We start from the raw sequence: 19459 nt of genomic DNA, 5'->3' as shown, positions 1-19459 counted from the left end.
ACAAAAATCTCTATTTTTTAATGTTATCTACTAAATGTTTATTTTAAGGATTAGAGATAGTATATATTAGGTGCTAGTATAGTGCATGGCACAGAGTAGAAGTGTAATAAATGGTAGCTATATTGCTACAATAAAGTTAATACCCTCTCTGTGTGCAATAACTATCATCATTAATCATTAGTCATCTGAAAGTTTCTTGTGCTGTCTCCATCACACTTTGTGTTTGACAGTTATATTTGATAGCCTGGCTTTTTTGTGACTTTTTAACAGAATCTTGATCTCCACTTTGGGTTGTGACCTTTAGCTAAGAACCATTATATTAGAAAAATTCCACAAAGAAGGCAGAAATAACCATAATTTTTTTTTTTGAGGAAGATTAGCCCTGAGCTAACATCTACTGCAAAGCTTCCTCTTTTTGCTGAGGAAGACTGGCCCTGAGCTAACATCCGTGCCCATCTTCCTCTACTTTATATGTGGGACACCTACCACAGCATGGCTTGCCAAGCCTTGCCATGTCTGCACCCAGGATCTGAACCAGCAAACCCTGGGCCACCGAAGCGAAACGTTCAAACTTAACCGCTGTGCCACTGTGCTGGCCCCCATAATTATATTTTTGAATTTATTATTGTTTGATTTGTATACAGTCTCATTGTACCCTTTTGACTCATTGTTGTTAACTGACAATTTGTAACTAGAAGATTGTAAAAGCTTTACTTCCAAATTTGCTGTTAAATAACAAAATTACCTTTCTGTTTTTCCATAACCATACACATCATCTTCATATGCTGACAAGCTTTGATATTGCCTATTCCAACTTTACCATAAAAATCATTAAAAAAATTTTTTTCCTATATTTTCATGTTCTGTTTCAGTATGTATAGTCAGACAAAAAGTAATAATTCCCCATCTCATTCTTGGATTTATCAAAAGCTGAAAATAAAATAGATCAGATCACTTCCAGAAACAAAATTACTTTATTAGTTTAGTAATAATTTGAGGTTACTTTAAAGATAAGAAGCAGCATTTGTGAGGAGATTCATTTCCTGCCTTTGGGCTTTATCTGCAAGAACTACATCTTCAATGTCAAGAGATTGTGTATTTATAACTGAACTCTAATAAAGTCTGTACTGGGGATGCTGCACACCTGACTTGGTCATTATGATTATATATTAGGTGCCAAACTGTTGCTTGTCTTTTGAAAGAAAATACGTTACCAAGTGTATTTCATTAAAATTCAGCCTGTGTGAGGAGGATTTACAAGACCTTTGACTGTTGATTATAAGTGTACTGGTTGTTACCAACATGGTTAATGATCTTCCTTTAAAATAAGTGTGTGTTTCTAAGTAGAATAAAATGTAATTTTCCTTTTATTGGGGAATTAAGCAGTAATTGGAAGAGGTGTCATTAATTATGGTAAATATGTTTTCACTAACTCTTAGAAAATGCTTTTCTGCCACTCTTTTTGACTGATGTGCCATAGGATATTGAAAACCATATTCTGAGTTTTTTTCCTTCAGTCCATATCTTGCACTGTATTTGTTAAAGAGCCGTACTCTTTTCCTTATAAGCAATCTAGAATTACCCTCCTTTTAACACTCCTTTTATGCTTCTCCCACTTTTTGCTATGTCTTGTTATCACAGAGAAATTGTCAACATGAAACAGATGAGATTGTTATTTCAGAACTGCATCCTCATGACATTTTCATTTTTCTCTCTGTGTTTGTTTCTCTCTGGATCTGTGACATCTCTTTGACAATGGAAATAACTGTTACACATGCAATAAACTTCTTTTTTGTAACATACAGAGAATTGTTAGTCATACTCCTCATTTCAAGGCACACTCAAATTATCAGGCTGCACAAGGCTCTTTTCTTGTTTTATTAGTTTTCCTCTTCATCCTTGATCCCCTCTCTCATTCCCCTTTAAACATACTCTGATGTGTTTGATATATATGCTTGAATTATGTATATATCCTTTATATTGTGTTGTTTTGAGTGTATATGTTTTTATATATATATAAATATTATTGTATTACAGATCTCAGTTTTTTTTCAGTCAACACTACATTATAATGTACATCCTTAGTTGGTTCTAACTGCAGCATGTATGTCAACTGTATTTTATCCCATTCCCTCTGAGATAAACATTTAAGTTACGCGTCGGTTCCCTGCTACCACAACACTAAAAAACGTTTTCACACATCTCAATAGAAACTAAAGAGTTTCTTTGGGAGTATTTATCCAGGAGTGGGATTCCGTATATGTACACAGTAAGAAAGTACTGACAGATTGCTTTCTGGAATGACTGCACCAGTGTACATTCCATTGTATTCCATTGGTGGTCACTGTTTCTCCATCTTCTCATCAGCACTTTGATTTTTTTCCATTCTTGGTTGTTTCACTTTGCAATTCATCGATTATTAAAGAAGTTGAGTATCTCTTCATGTATTTATTAGGCATTCCTTCTTACTATTCCTTAAATTTCTCATTCTTATCCACTGCCCTCTTTTCAGTTGTATTTCCTATCTGTCTCTCTTTTATCATTTATAAGAGTTCCTTGTGTATTTTAAATATTAATACATATTGGCTTTAGATATTGAAAATCTCAGTTATTTTATTTATTTGGTGAGGAAGATTGTCCCTGAGCTAATATCTGTTGCCAGTCTTCCTCTAATTTTTGTATGTGGGACGCCACCATAGCATAGCTTGATGAGCTGTATGTAGGTCTGTGCCTGGAATCCAAACCTGTGAACTCCAGGTTGCCAAAGCAGAGCACACAAACTTGACCACTACGCCACTGGGCAGGCCCTTCACTCCCTTACCTTTTTTTGTGGTACTTATGGTGAAGACTGCTAATACAGGCATACTTCATTTTATTGTGCTTCACTGATACTGTATTTTTTACAGGTTTAAGGTTTGTGGCAACGCTGTGTGGAGCAAATCTCTCAGTGCCATTTTTCCACCAGCATTTGCTCACTTTGTGTCTCTGTGTAACATTTTGGTAATTCTTGCAATGTTTCTAACTTTATCATTGTTATTATATGGTGGAGGTCTGTGATGGGTGATCTTTTTTTTTTAAGATTGGCACCTGAGCTAACAACCGTTGCCAATTTTTTTTTTCTGCTTTGTCTCCCCAAACCCCCCTGTACATGGTTGTGTATCTTAGTTGTGGGTCCTTTTAGTTGTGGCATGTGGGACGCCGCCTCAACGTGACCTGACAAGCAGTGCCATGTCCGCGCCCAGGATCCGAACCCTGGGCCGCTGCAGCGGAGCACGTGAACTTAACCACTTGGCCGCTGGGCCGGCCGCAATGTGATGGGTGATCTTTGATGTTGCTATTGTAATTGTTTTGGGGTGCCACAGACTGCACCCATATAAGACAGCGAACTTAATTGATAAATGTGTGTGTTCTGACTGCTCCACAGACTGGCCCGTTCTCCTGTCTCGCCCCCTCTCGTCACGCGCATCTATTCCTTGAGCCACAACAATATTGAAATTAGGCCAGCTAATAACCCTACAATGGCCTCTAAATGTTCAAGTGAAAGGAGTCACACGTATCTCACTTTAAATCAAAGCCAGAAGGATTAAGCTTAGTGAAGAAGGCATGTCCAAAGCCAAAACTAGGCCTCTGTGTCTGTTAGCCAAAGTTGTCAAAGCAAAGGAAAAGTTCTTGAAGGACATTAAAAGTGCTGCTCCCGGGGACACACGAATGATAAGAAAGTAAAGCAGCCTTATTGCTGATACGGAGAAAGTTTTAGTGGTCTGGATAGAAGATCAAACCAGTCACAACATTCCCTTAAGCCAAAGCCTAATCCAGAGCGAGGCCCCAATTCTCTTCAATTCTATGAAGGCTGACAGAGCTGAGGAAGCTGCAGAAAAGTCTGAAGCTAGGAGAGGTTGGTTCCTGAGGTTTAGGGAAAGAAGTCATTTCCAAAACATAAAAGTGCAAGGTGTGAAGCAGCAAGTGCTGATGTAGAAGCTAGAGCACGTTATCCAGAAGATCTAGCTAAGATAATTGATGAAGGTGGCTATGCTAACGAGAGCTTTTTATTGTTGACCACACAGCCTTATATTGGAAGACGCCACCTAGGACTTTCATAAGCTAGAGAGAAGTCAATGCCTGGCTTCAAAGCTTCAAAGGGCAGCCTGACTCTCTTACTAGGGGCTCATGCAGCCAGTGCTCATTTACCACTCTGAAAATCCTAGGGCCCTTAAAAACTGTGTAAATCCCCTCTGCCTGTGCTCTGTAAATGGAAGAACAAAGCCTGGATGACAGCACAACTGTTTACAGTATGGTTTGCTGAATATTTTAAGCCCACCTTTGAGACCTCCTGCTCAGAAAAAAAGACTCCTTTCAGAATATGGCTGCTCATTAACAATGCACCTGGTCACCCAAGAGCTCTAACAGAGATGTACAACCAGACTAATGCTGTTTGCGTGTCTGCTGACACAACATCCATTCTGCACACCTCATGGATCAAGGAGCAATTCTGACTTTTAAGTCTTGTTATTAATCAAGAAAAACATTTCATAAGGCTGTCGCTGCCATAGGTAGTGATTCCTCTGACGGATCTGGACAGAGTAAATTGAAAAACTTCTAGAAAGAATTCAGCACGCTAGATGCCGTTAAGCACATTTGTGATTCATGGGAAGAAGTCAAAATATCAACATTAACAGGAGTTTGGAAGAAGTTGATTCCAACCCTCATGGATGACTTTGAGGGGTTCAAGACTTCAGTGGAGGAACTAACTGCAGGTGTGGTGGAAATAGCAGGACAACGAGAATTAGGAGTGGAGCCTGAAGATCTGACAGAGTTGCTTCATATGGATGATCAAAGGAAATGGTTTCTTGAGACAAAATCTACTCCTGGTGAAGATGTTGTGAAGATTGTTGACATGACGACACAGGATTTAGAGTATTACATAAACTTAGTTGATAAAGCAGTGGTAGGGTTTTAGAGGATTGATTCCAATTTTGAAAGCAGTTCTACTGTGGGTAAAATGCCGTCAGCATTGTGTGCTAGAAACCACGCGTGAAAGGAAGAGTCAGTCGATGTGGCAAACTTCACTGATTGTACAAAATTGCCACAGCCACCGCAACCTTCAACAACCACCACCCTGATCACTCAGCAAGCAGACATCAACATGGAGGCAGGACTCTCCATTAACAAAAAGACTACGACTTGCTGAAGGCTCAGATGATGGTTAGCATTTTTTAGCAATCAGGTATTTTTTAATTAAGGTATGGACATTGCTTTTTTAGACCTAATGCTGCTGCACACTTAACAGACTACCATATAGTGTAACATAACTTTTATATGCACTGGGAAACCAAAAAAATTCATGTGACTCACTTTACTACGATATCACTTTACTGTGGTGGTCTGGAAAGAACCTCCAGGATCTCTGAGGTATGCCTGTAGTTCACCTAGATCTGTTCTTCCCTTCTGTAGTAACAGAATTTAAGCTGGGCCCATGTCTGCTCAGTTAGAGAGTTCATCTTTTACTTCCATGAGTTAATTGAAGCGTGTGACTAATATTGCCAATCAAATATGGGCAAGAGTATTATGCGTAGTTGAACCTCAATAGCTTAAAAGAAAATTTTTTATATGGACTTCTTTTATCCTTGTAAGTTGGAACATGGATGGGTTTGTTATTTCAGGCCCTGACCCAACTTTCCATACCCTAGCAATTGGCAGAGCAACAAGCTGAAAAGAGCTTGGGTTTCTGAATGACCATGTGAAACAGAGAACTGTCTTGCCAAACTCAATTGCCCCTTTGGAACAGTTTCTAAGAGAGAAATAAATGTTAAGTGCAGTATTTGAGAGCTAGTTTGTTATTGCAGCTTAAGAGTTGCCTATAATGTAGTGTACTTTATACAGCGTAAATTCTGTTTGTAATGTAGTCAAATCAGTCATCTTTCCCCTGTATGGTTTGTGCTTTAGAGATCTTATTTAGGAAGGTCTTCACCACCCTGAGGCTACTAATATATTCTCCTATTTTTTTTCTATTAGATTTATCTTTTCTTCTATGTTACATATAGATCTTTCCATGTTGAGTTCACTTCTGTATATATTGTGAGGTAGGGATCCGACATTATTTTTCTTAGAATGGACTAGTTTTCCCAGTGCCATCTATAACCAGTGCTATCTGTAACCAGTGCTTGCATTTCCTACTGATTTGTGGGTCATCTTTATAATGTCAAATTCCCAAATATGTATGAATCTGCTGCTAAACTCTTGTTTTATTGTTATATGTTGCTGTTTCAATACTACAGTTTTAATTATTATTACTTAGTAGTAGATTTTTAGCTGGTAGGGTGAGTCCCCTGCTTTCTATACTTCTCTTTCAAACTTGACTGAACCAGTTTTAGACCTTTATTCTTACATATATATTTTAGAGTAAGTTTGTGAAATTCCTTGAAAACTAAAGCAAAACTCTCCTGATTTGTAATGGAACTTCCATGGATTTATAGATTAATCCTTTTCTTTCTTTTTCTTTTTTTTAAAAAGGTTGGCACCTAAGCTAACATCTGTTGCCAATCTTTTTTGTTTTTTTTCCTCTCTCTTCTCCCCTGAGCCCCCAACTATGTAGTTGCATATTCTAGTTTTAGGTTCTTCTAGTTGTGGCATGTGGGACGCCTCCTCAGCATGGCTTGATGAGTGGTGCCATGTCCACACCCAGGGTCTGAACCGGCGAAACCCTGGGCCACCACAGTAGAGCACATGAATGTAACCACTCAGCCATGGTGCTGGCCCCCTATAGATTAATCTTTAAGGAACTCCCAATAAATGTGTTTTAGTTCTCAATTCATTTAGACTTTTTATGAGGTAATTTTTTACCCTATTAATGTTCTATGCCTTAAGTTAATTCCTAGATACTACATAGTTTTTATAGCTATTGTGAATGGTACCTTATTTTTAAGTATCTTTTCCAGTTGACTATTCTGGTATAGAACAATGCTTATTGATTTTGTAAGTTGATTTTGTATCTGGCAGTCTTTCTAAATTCATTTACTGTAATAATGAATCTGCTTCATCTCTTCTAACCCTTATACCTCTGTTTTCCTCCTGTTTCATTAGCCAAGTCCTCCAGTAGTATGGTTGAACAGAGTCTCAGTGAGCTTCCTTTATTGTCTGTATCTTAAATGGAATGCTTGTGAAGTTTTCTCTTTAAGTTTCATGCTTATTATTAGCTTTTAGTATATAGGCTTTATCAAGTTAAGTTTCTTTCTGTTCATAGTTTACTGGAAATTTTTAATCATAAACAGATAATAAAACTTTATCAAATGCCTTTTCTGCATCTATTGTGATAGTCATTTTTCTCCTATGGTCCCTTAATGTGATTTATTACATCAATATATTCTCAATTGTTAAGCAAGTCTTGAATTTCTTGTTTAAATTGTTTTTGAATGGGATATATTAATTTTTAATATACTAATAGATTCAATTCACTAATTCTTCATGTAAGCTTTTTAAACATCTATGCTTATAAATGAAATGAGCTTATTTATTGTCTCAAAAAATAGTATTGTACCTGTAAATTTTAATTTATGGAAGTGACTGAGTGACTTGGTGAGGTCATTGCCATTGAAAGGTTATTACTGCTTACAGTTTCCGAAAGACAGGAGCATGCCACTCCACACAGACCCAGAGTGGAAGCACCAGGTTTTGGTCAGGAGGCAGAATCAGGAGCAAAGGGAAAGGCAAGGCAGGTCAGGGAAATAGTTTAGAACTGGCTAGTTTGAATGTTGGCAGGCTCTGGACTGTAGGGCTGGTCTCCAGTTGTCTAGTACCTGGCCCTCAGTGATTGGGGCAGAGGGATATTGCCTCCTATAGTGTAAGAACCAGATAATGGAGGTGGTTCAGAGTATGGGCTCTAGCTTGATTAGTTTACATATGAACGATATACTCCTGGGCTTGCCTTTTGCTGTCTCTCAAGAATTGGCTAGCCCTGGGATGGACAGTCTCTCCCTGGTCAGTGAGGCCACAAAATGCCAGAGCATCAAGTATACAGAAAATATAGTTAATATAATTGGCTCTGTGATCGATGGTTACTAAATATTCAAATATAGAATCTAAGAAAACACAGAATTACCTATTCTTATCTCGTTTTTTTTTTTAAGATTTTATTTTTCCAGGGCCGGCCACGTGGCTGAGTGGTTAAGTTCACGCACTCCGCTGCAGCGGCCCAGGGTTTCACTGGTTCGGATCCTGGGCGCAGATGTGGCACCACTCATCAGGCCACGTTGAGGCCGCATCCCACATGCCACAATTAGAAGGACCCACAGCTAAAATATCCAACTATGTACTGGGGGAGTTTGGGGAGAAAAAGCAGAAAGAAAAAGAAGAATAGATTGGCAACAGTTGTTAGCTCAGGTGCCAATCTTTAAAAAAAAAAGATTTTATTTTTCCTTCTTTTCCCCAAAGCCCCCAGTACATAGTTGTATATTTTCAGTGTAGATCTATCTAGTTGTGGCATGTGGGACACCGCCTCAGCATGGCCTGAGTTTGCGCCCAGGATCCGAACCGGTGAAACCTTGGGCCGCCGTAGCAGAGCGTGCACACTTACCACTCAGCCACAGGGCTGCCTTGGCCCCTCTTATCTAGTTTTGAAATCAAAATATTAGCCTCATACAACAAGCTGGGAGTTTTCCCCTTAGTTTTCTATTATCTGTAACAATTTGTAGAAAATAGGGATTATTTGCTCCTTGCAATTTGGTAGAATTCAGCTTATAAAACTGTCAGGGTTTAGGGCTCTTTGGGAGAGGATGTCTTTGTGGTTATTGGTCTACTCAAGTTCTTAAACCAATTTTAAGAAAATATCCATTGTGCCTAGGTTTTCAGATTTATTAACGTGTTATTTTATAATGTAATATTATAAACTTACAAATAGTATAGTATTATGATATTTTTTAAATCTTTCATCTGTTGTCGCTTGTATCTCCTCTCTTTTCTTGATTAATCTTGCCAGAGGTTTGTCTGTCTTACCAGTCTTTTCAAAGAACCAGCTTTTGATTTTGTTCTTCTTTTGTATTTTGTGGATTTATATACTCTGTTTGATTGATTTCTGCCCATATCGTTTCCTTTGTTTCTTTGAGTTATTCTATAGGTCTTTTTTTAACTTTTTGAGTTGAACTTTAATCTTTCTTATTTTCCTATAAATACATATAAATTTATATTCTTTTTTGACTACTGTTTCAGTTGTGTCTCACAAGTTTTGTTGTGTAGTGTTTTTGTTGTTGCACTTTTCTAATTATTTTGTCATTTCCTTTATGATTTCTTCTTTAACCTGAGGATTTAGGGCTATGACTTTTAATTTCTAGATGGGTGGTAGATTTTTTTTTTAAAGATATTTTTGTTGTTGTAGATTCCTAGTTTTATTGTGTTGTGACCAAAAACATAGATTGTATGATGTTTGTTTGCGGGAGAAATTGTTGACTTTGTGGCCAGCACATGCTTGGTTTATGTAAAAGCTGCTTGTGTATTTGAAAAGCATGTATATTTTTCATAGTATGTAAAGTTCTCTGTATATTTGCTAGTTTGAGCTTACTCGTATCTTCTGTAATTAATTTTTTCTTCTTGATCAATTAGTTTCAGAGAAAAGTAAGTTAAAATCACCATCTAAAATTGTTGATGTCCCTATACTTCTGAGAGTTGTTGCTTTGTGTGTATGTGTATTTGTTACAACGTTTTTGAGATAAAATTCAGTGGTGTTTAGTATATTCAGAATTGTGCTGCCATCATTATTACTTAATTACGTTTTTGTCAATTGAAAAAAACCTGTACTCATTAGCAGTCACTCCCCTTTTCCTAGCCCCTGACAACCACTAATCGACTTTCTCTCAATGAATCTGCCTATTCTGGACATTTCACATAAGTGGAATCATACAATATGTGGACTTTTGTGATTACAAAACATGGCTTCTTTCACATAGCATAATGTTTTCAGGATTCATCTGTATCGTAGCATTTATCAGTACTTCATTCCTTCTTATGGCCAAATAATATTCCATCGTTTGGGGATAAACATGTCGTGTTTTGTTTATTCATCAGTTGATGAGCATTTGGGTTGTTTCCACTTTTTGGCTATTATGAATAATGTTGCTGTGAACATTCGTGTGCAGGCTTTTGTGGAGACATTTATTTTCAGTTCTTTTGAATATATACCTAGGACTGTATATACTCCTGGGACATACTGGGAACTACTGGCACATGTGGTAGCTCTATTTTTAAGCTTTTGAGATATTGCCATACAATTTTCCAAAGTGACTGTACCATTTTACAGTTCCACCAGCAATGTTTAAGGGTTCCAATTTCTCCCCTTCCTCATTAGCACTTGTTATTTTTTATTTTAGCCATTCTAGTGGGTGTTAAACAGTATCTCATTGTGGTTTTGATTTACATTTTTCTGATGGCTAATGATGTTCAGCATCTTGTCATGTGGTTGTTGGCCATTTGTATATCTTCTTTGGAGAAATGTCTGTTCAAATCCTTTGTCCATTTTTTTTTTAAGGTTTTATTTTTTCCTTTTTCTCCCCAAAGCCCCCCAGCACATAGTTGTGTATTTTTAGTTGTGGCATGTGTCCATTTTTTAATTGGTTTAGTTTTTTTATTGTTGAATTGTAAGGATTCTTTATTCTGGATACAAATCCCTTACCACGTATATGATTTGCAAATATTTTCTCCTGTTTTGTGAGTTGTTTTTCACTTTCTTAATGATGTCCTTTGGAACACAACAATTTTTAAAGATTTTGTTTTTCCTTCTTCTCCCCAAAGCCCCCTGGTACATGGTTGTGTATTTTTAGTTGTGGCATGTGGGATGCTGCCTCAGCATGGCTTGATGAGCGGTGCCATGTCCGTGCCCAGGATCTGAACCAGAGAAACCCTAGGCCACCAAAGCAGAGCACATGAACTTAAACCACTTGGCCACGGGGCTGGCCCCCTGAAACACAATTTTTAATTTTGATGAAATCTGATTTATCTAGTTTTTTCTATTGTTGCTTGTGCTCTTGGTTTTAGCATATCTTATAGATTTTGTTGTGTAGCATCTAATCTGTGGTCACAAAGATTTATTCCTGTGTTTTCTTCTACAAGTTTAGTTTTTTCTTTTTTTTTTTTTTTTGAGGAAGACCAGCCCTGAACTAACATCTTCTGCCAATCCTTCTCTTTTTGCTGAGGAAGTCTGGCCCTGAGCTAACATCCGTGCCCATCTTCCTCTACTTTATATGTGGGACACCTGCCACTGCATGGCTTGCCAAGCGGTGCCATGTCCACACCCGGGATCCGAACGGGCGAACCCCGGGCCACCAAAGCGGAACGTGCGCACTTAACCACTGTGCCACTAGGCTGGCCCCTCTTCTACAAGTTTTGTAGTTTTAGCTCTTATCTTTGGGTTATGATCCATTTTGAGTTATTTTTTCTACGTGGTGTGAGATAAGGGTCCAACTTCATTCTTTTGCATATGGGTATCTAGTTGTCCCAACACCAGTTGTTGAAAAGACTGGTTTTTTCTCATTGGAATTGTCTTGGTGGTGTTTTATTTATGTGAAAGCCATTCTTGTTAGAAGCATAAATGTTTATGATTGCTATTTCTTCTTGATCTAGTCTTCCTTTGTATATAGCACCCTACTTTGTCTTTTATATTTGCTTTTGCCTTCAATTCTGTTTTTTTCTGATTTTCTAGTTACTGTCAAGCTTTTGATTCAACATTTGTCCTTCATATTTTTCCCATTTATTTTCAGCATTTCTGTATTTTTTATATTTAGGCTGTCCATTATAGACCTCCTATTCCTGGATCTTTTAAAAACCTAATCTGAGAGTCTTTCTTTAGATCAGTGCATTTAACCTATTTATATGTATTGTAATTTTTGTTGTTTTAGAACTTATTTCTGGTACATTATTTTGTGTTTTCTATTTACCATACTTTTTAATTATTTTTCCTTTTCTTTTTTTCCCATTAAATAGATTGCATTTTATTTTTGTAGTTTGAAAGTTACACATTTCATTCTGTTTCAGTTAAAATTTTGGTTATTACCCCCAAACAAGTCCTGACTTATGTGTATGTATTAGGTTTCTTTTGTTGTTGTTGTTGTAAGTATCTATCTCCATCACCCCCTCCCTTCAATGGAAGTACCATGGCATGCTCTGGCCTCGCCTTCTGGTTTTTCTTCTCTTTCTCTCCTGCTCCTTCCACCTTGTCACTGTGTTTGTATCATCTAAATGGGATGTTGGCAAACTATGGCCTATGTGCCAAGAGCATGTTTTTAAATAAAGTTTTATTGGAACATAGCCTTGCCATTTGTTTTGTTGTCTCTCCCTGCTTTGTGGAACAGTGACAGAGTTGAGTAGTTGTAACAGAGGCTACATTGCCACAAGCCTAAAATATTCACCAACTGGCCTTTAAAGAGAAAGTTTACTGATCCCTGCCCTAAATCTGTGCTGTCTAATATGGTAGCCACAAGTCATAGAGACTTTTAATTTTAAATTTAAAAAAAGGTAAATAGTTAATTCCTCAGTCACAGTAGTCACATTTCATGTGCTCAGTAGCCACACGTGATTAGTAGCTACCATATTGGGTAACACAGATACACAACATTTTAGTTATTTCAGAAAGTTCTGTTGTACAGAGCTGCTCTAGATTTTTGGTTCTGGATTATTTGGGTTGTATTTTCCTTTTTTTTTTTAAAGATTTTATTTTTTTTCCTTTTTCTCCCCAAAGCCCCCCGGTACATAGTTGTATATTCTTCGTTGTGGGTCCTTCTAGTTGTGGCATGTGGGACGCTGCCTCAGCGTGCTTTGATGAGCAGTGCCATGTCCGCGCCCAGGATTCGAACCAACGAAACACTGGGCCTCCTGCAGCGGAGCGCAGGAACTTAACCACTCGGCCACGGGGCCAGCCCCGTATTTTGTTCCTTTTTAAAGATAATACTAAGGTTTACTAAATTATTTGTTCACTTTTCATGTATCTCATAACATCATTCTTGTTGGAAATAGTTCCTTTAGTGAATATTTTCAAAGAGAGCCTTTATGCAGCAAATCTTCTGAGACTGTGTGCTTGAGATATCTTTACTTTTGGTGATGGTTTATCTAGATATAAACTTTTTGGTTCAAAGTTCTTTCCATCAACACTTTAAAATTACTCCACTCAGTAATTTTAACAATTACTTATTCTTAAATCTTGTGTTGCTAATGAGGTATCTGATGTCATTCTGATCTTGTTCCTTTATAGTTGATCTGCTCTTCCTTGTTAGAAGCCTTTTAGAGTTTTTCTTGTCTTTGATTTTCTTAAATTTCATTCTATATATCAAGGTGTTATGTATGTGTGTGTGTGTCTTTTTATTGTCTATCCTCTTTGGCATTCACAGTCTGTTCAGTGTGACTTTTTCTTTAATTCTAGAAAATTGTCAGTCAAATACATCTTTGAATCTGCTTAGTTTATATGTCTTCTTCTGGGTCTTCTGCTTTTACGAATGTTGATACTTCTATCTTTCGTATCTCTGTACCTTTTTAAAAAATCTCTTTATCCCATCCTCATATATTCCAGGAGTGTTTCCTAGCCTAATAATTCTAGCTCACTAAAATATTTTTCAGCTATATCTGTTAACCCATTCATCCGTCTCTCAGTATTTTTATTTTAACTATATATTCCGGAACATTTCAAGTTGTTTCTTTTAAAAACTACTGTTTCTGCTTCGTGTTACCAGTATCCTCTCTTATTTCTGAGAATATGCATTATGGTCATTTAAAATTTATATTCTGTCTGGTTCCTTAATCTTGGCTTTTTTGACATAAATTCTGTTTTTGTCCTGTTTTTAATCTTTAAAAAGATTTTAATACTCCTTGTACTTCTTTTTCTCATGAATGTATTTTTCATTGGGATTATCAGCTACATTAAGTTAGTGGGTACTGTTACTGTTACTGAACCTGAAGTGAGTTCACTCACCCGTTGTGCAGCAAGCCAATCTCTGACACTGGGTGTGGTGGAAGAAAGTAGGAATTTTATTTTTGCACAGCGCTGAGCAAGGAGAGAGGGCATCTAATGCTCAAATCCCAAACTCCCTGAAAAGCTAAAAGGAAGGGTTTTTATTTGGGGCTTTAGGTAGGGGAGGGGGAGCATATGGCCTTGCTGGTCGGAGCTTTCCCACCAGCCTGTCTTTGGCCTCGAGACTACTTGCAGACAGGAGGGAGCTCATGACCTTGCTGGTCAGCAGCTTTCCCACCAGCCCGTATCTCTTTGCAGGAGGAGATAGTCCAGGTGCTTGTCCTTGATGGTGTCTGTCTCCATGGAGAATAGTAGATTCTGGAGCCAGGAAGCCAGAGAGCAAGCAGGGAATGGGTGTTTTGCTTTTAACCTCATATATGCTGGGTTTAATGTGGGGAAACTGATATCAGGGTCGGTATCATTACTGGGAAGAGTGGTAAGGTTGTCAGGAGAAAGGAAGAAAACCTTAAGGGCACAGAGCCTTTGAGGTTAATCTGGGTTTCCCATTTGTTCTATCCACGTAACCATGTCCCTCAGGGCACTTTCCACTAACTCCATCAGAGAGTTACTCTTTATCAAGAACAAACTCCCATGGAAGTTTGTTCAGCCAACTGAGAAGAGAAGATCGAGGCTGCCACCCCAGCCAAGCTGGAGTGCTGTTCTAACATTACCTTAGAGTAGGGTTTTTTTTTTTGGCCTCACAGGAGACTGGAGAGAGACAAGAACATTTCTGAAAAACTCTTCATCATCCAACCTCCCAGTTGTGTGCCCTGGGCTCTTCAACTCTACGTTGCAACTACTGTCTGTTTTCTGTCACTGTTGTTTTCATTTTATAGAATTTATATAAATGGAATCATGCAATATGTACTTTGGAATAGGGGGGTGATCTGGCTTCTTTAATTATTTTGAAATTAATTCATATTGTGTGTTCCAATAATCCATTCTTTTTCCTTCTTAGTATTTCATTATATAAATATACCACAGTTTGTTTATTTATTTACCTGTTGGTGATCATTTAGATTGTTTCCAGCTTTGGCTGTTACAAATAAAATGGGTATGAATGTTATTGTAGAAGTCTTGGTATGGACATATGCTTTCTTTTCTTGGGTAAATGCCTAGGCATGGAATGACTAGGTCACATGGTAGGTGTATGTTTAACTTTTTAAGAAACTACTAAATTCTTTTCCAAAGTTGTTGTACCATTTTATGTTTCCACTATTGGTATATGAGAGTTCTGGTTGCTCTACAGCCTTTGTGGCCATACTGTTATTTTACCTTTTAATAGAACATTTTATTCTCTTGATGTTTTACAACTTGTGTTTACATTTAAATGTTTGATAACACCTGGAATGTAATTTTGGTGTTTGTTATAAGGAATGAGGTGAAGTAAGAAATCAGTTTTTTTTAAAAAAGGCTAGACAGTTGTCTCCATACTTTTTATCATATAGTCTATCATTTTCCCACTGATTGGAAATTTGCTTTCCTAAGGAATTGTTTCAGATGAGTACATTTTTAGATTCTTTTCCTATTCTTCAAAACCCAGATGTTTAGATATTAGAGAAAAATGTAGAACAAAGTAGAAAGTTCTCCATTTATAATGCAATAGGGTATTTTACAGAGGTAACATTATGAGGATCATGTCCTATATATGAGATTTTATTGAGTTATTGGTGGGAGAACTATTGTAATAAGACTTTCAAAAACATACATTCTTATCTTTTTGGATAGGGAGTATAGTTTTTTGTTCAATTTGTAACAAAGTTTTTTGTCCCATTTTGTTCTATTTCTAAAAACACAGCTCTGGATGAAATAATCTCTCTATAACATGTCTCATTCTACCTCTCATCACTATTTCTGTAGTCTCCTAACTTAGAAACTTGAAAGCCATGTTTGATCCTGTTTTCTGATTCCTTGTATTCATCTGTTTCCAAGTTCTGTTTCTTTTAGAATATCGCCTAAATTTACCCTTTCTGTCCATTCCCACCTACCATAGTCTCGTGACTTCTTTGCCCCTAGTCTCACTCCCTATTATCCATATTGCATTGACTCCAGACCATTTTTCTAAATGACTTTTTCATTAGATTAGAACAAAACTTAACAATTTTGTTTGTCTTTGCTTCGCTTTCAGAGTTCCAACTGTTTTTCATGATGTAGTCTAAGTCCAGTTTTAGTTCTTAGCCCCCCAAACAGAAATTTGTTATAGTTATATTGATCTCTTCATTCTTTGTTGCCATATTTATGTCATTGTATTTCTTTATGGGGTTTCCTCCATAATACAGCCTTTTTTTCCCCATTACCCATCTTTCTAAATTTGACTTAGTCCTTCCTCCTCCATAGATGCTTCTTTGACTCTCTCAGAGCATGATTTTCTTTTCTCTGAACTCTTAATATCTATAGTAAGTTTCTCCACTGACTCTGTCCCATCTGTGCCTGCTTCCTTACACACATCAGGTATGCTCTTGCCTATTCTCTGTACTTGAAAAGCTTTTCTCCAAATCTCATTGTGACTTGTTTTCTCACCTTCTGCAGGTCTTGGTTCAAATGACACCTTTTCATCAAGACCTTCCTTGAATATCCTATTTTAAATTCAATCCTCTCCTTTTTCCCTGTACCTTTCTTTGATTTGTTTTTCTGCATGGAGTGCAGCATATCTGATATAGATTTTACTTATTTGTGTTTTTGTCTTTTCCCTTATAAGTTTATTGAGAGCATGAGTTTTTGTTTTTTTATCCAACACCTTGAATAGTGTGCCTTGTACATGACATATGCTCAGTAAATACTTGAATGAATGAATAAATGCTGTTAAGATGGTGTTAATTGCTCTTTAGTTCTATAAAGGCATTAGTTGCTTAGTTGTTTCCTTAATTAGATAATAACGTCTTTGAAGGATAGAGTGTATTCTCAACTCTCTCTTGGTTGTTGGGCATAAAGTGGCCAGCAACATTAAATATTAACTGACTAAAGGTATAGACTTAGAAACTTTGGGGCTGCCCCCATGGCCGAGTAGTTAAGTTCGCACACTCCGTTTTGGCGGCCCAGGGTTTCGCTGGTTCGGATCCTGGGTGCAGACGTGGCACCGCTTTTCAGGCCGCGTTGAGGCAGCGTCTCACATGCCACAACTAGAAGGACCTACAACTAAAATATACAACTATGTATTGGGGGGATTTGGGGAGAAAAAACAGAAAGAAGAAAAAGAAGATTGGCAGCAGTTGTTAGCTCAGGTGCCAATCTTTAAAAAAAAAAAAAATTAGAAACTTTGACCACACAAAGGCAGATGACACTTCGTATTCCACAGCTGGTTAAGATACTAAGCCTATTAACTTTTAGTTTCTTAGTAGGATCTTAAATTTGCTTTTGTTACTTAATAAATTAGAATAACTGCTGTTTACTTAATGAATTAAAGTAACTTCTGGTTATATAAAAAAAATACATATTCCTTACAGACCATTTAGAAAATATAAAAAAGTAGGGACAAAAAAATAAAAATTACTGTTAGACCCATCACCTAGAAATAACCACTGTAAACATTTAACAACAGCTCCATGGTATATTTAGACCATAATTTATTCCACCATTTTGTTATTGATGGACATTTCAAATTTTTTTTGCTACTCTGCTGCTTTTATTTCTATGATACCCTCCCAAGAATGAGGTTTCTGGGTTAAATAATATGTATATTTCAAATATTAATAGATGTACGGTATCATTTTAGATGGTCATATTGGATTCCATTATATGAATAAACCATAGTTTAGGCATGCTATTGTTGAATGTTAGAGTAGTTACCAATTTTTCAATTTTACAAATTGCATTATGCTTCAAGGCACTCTTAGAACTAAATATTTGTACACATTTGGTATTATTTCCTGAGGATGAATTCTTTAAGTGTAATTTCTGGATCAAAGGCTCAGGAAATTATTAAAGCCTTTAAAATATCATACACAAAAAACATAATAGTGGTGGAAAATACAACCATAAGTATGAGCACTTATTTATTTAACAAATATTTATGTGCTGGGCATGTTGCCAGTTTCTGAAGCTACAGAAGTGTTAAAGATGGACAGTGTCCCTGTCCTTGTGAAACTTTTAGTCAGTAGGGGAAACAGCTAAGTAAAATGACATCTTCTGTATGGAATAAGTAAAATGAGAAGATATAGATGTACCTAGGAGAGTACGAATATCTAATGCATTTTTGGAGTCAGGGAAGATTTCCTGAAGGAAGCCAAGCCTAAAAAGAATAAGTCACAATTATCCAAGCAGAGGGAGTTAGATATACAAAGTCCTAGACTTGCACGAGGGCATGGCGAACTCAAGAGAATGAAAGTAGCTAATTGAGAATGGACATAAAGGGAGAGAGGGGAGCTAATAAAAATCATCCTAATTTTAAAAAGAAGGAAATGAGCCTAAGGGAGTCTAAAGCAAGGCAAGGATCAACTAACTGTGTCATGTATTTCTGAGAGGTCAGATAAGATAAATAACAAAAGTATTGCTTGGGATTAGCAACAAGGGTTTCAGAGTGAACAATTTCAGTGGAGTGGTAGAGACAGAGGCCGGGTTGCACTGGGATTGAGGAATGAATAGTGGAGATAGAGGCATCAAGAGTAGAAGACAACTTTGGCTCTGATGGGATGCCAGGAATTCATAGGGTGGCGATAAGGAGAGCATGTTCTTTGTTTTCAGATAGGAGAGGTTTGAACATGGTTCCAGATGCCATTAAGATTTTTAGGTTTTGTGAGAGTTAGTTATGGGGAGTTCTTATTTGGTGTGTCCCTTTGAAGACAGCAGTATCATAGATATCATTTAAAAAGTGAAAAGACAAGCTCTAGAGAGGGAAAAGAGACTTGTAACCATAAAAGGAGGAAAAGATTGTTGTCCAAACTGTACCAAAAACTCCAAGAAATCATTAAGAAAAAATAAAAGAACCCAAGTAGAAAAATGCACAAAAGACATAAATAGGCTTTTCACAGAGAAGTAAACTTAATTGACTAATAAATATGTGAAAAGGTATTCAGCCTCAATAATAAGGGAAGTGCAAAATAAAATCATTTTATGACCATAAAATTGCCTAAGGAATAAGATGTTTGACCATATAAAATGTTTACAAGGATAGAGTAGTGGGAATTTATACACTGTAGATGGGAGTGTGAATTGGTTAGACCACATTGGAAAACAATTTGTCACTATTTAGTGAATTGGAAGATATATATGCCCTATAACATAGCAGTTCTGTTCATAAATAGTTACATGTGTATCAGGACACCTGCACAACAATATTCATAGCTGCTTTGGGAAAAAAAGAAAAAGTAGTAACCCAAATAAATGTTCATCAGCACAGAAATGGATAAAAGTTCAGATCATGCAAAATCAAACAGCATCCTTTGAAGATAGATACTGTAGAGAAGGTCAAAAATACACGTCCAACCTACTAGTCTCTGGCTGGTAATGACATAAGACAGATTAGCAGGAGAAAAACATGAA

The 19459-nt window shown here is 37.0% G+C and overlaps 1 protein-coding gene across 7 annotated transcripts in view; it reads left to right on the top strand.

The window, feature by feature from the left end:
- Positions 1 to 19459, top strand: part of NSRP1 (nuclear speckle splicing regulatory protein 1) — a 59472-nt gene that overhangs the window by 18537 nt on the left and 21476 nt on the right. For 2 of the 7 annotated variants that reach the window (XM_070482655.1, XM_070482656.1), the window contains exon 3: positions 3425 to 5202. The exons of 3 other annotated variants lie outside the window; for them this stretch is intronic. In XM_070482655.1, the coding sequence (XP_070338756.1) occupies positions 5197 to 5202 (6 nt within the window). In that variant the 5' untranslated portion in view covers positions 3425 to 5196. Of the gene's footprint in view, positions 1 to 3424; positions 5410 to 19459 lie in introns of those variants that run through there. 2 more of the 7 variants (XM_070482654.1, XM_070482657.1) reach the window with 2 other exon arrangements.

The sequence above is a fragment of the Equus asinus genome, chromosome 13 (genome assembly GCF_041296235.1).
Source record: "Equus asinus isolate D_3611 breed Donkey chromosome 13, EquAss-T2T_v2, whole genome shotgun sequence".
Taxonomy (NCBI): domain Eukaryota; kingdom Metazoa; phylum Chordata; class Mammalia; order Perissodactyla; family Equidae; genus Equus; species Equus asinus.
The sequence above is the reverse complement of the archived record's forward strand: the minus strand, read 5'-3'. Positions and strand labels throughout refer to the sequence as shown.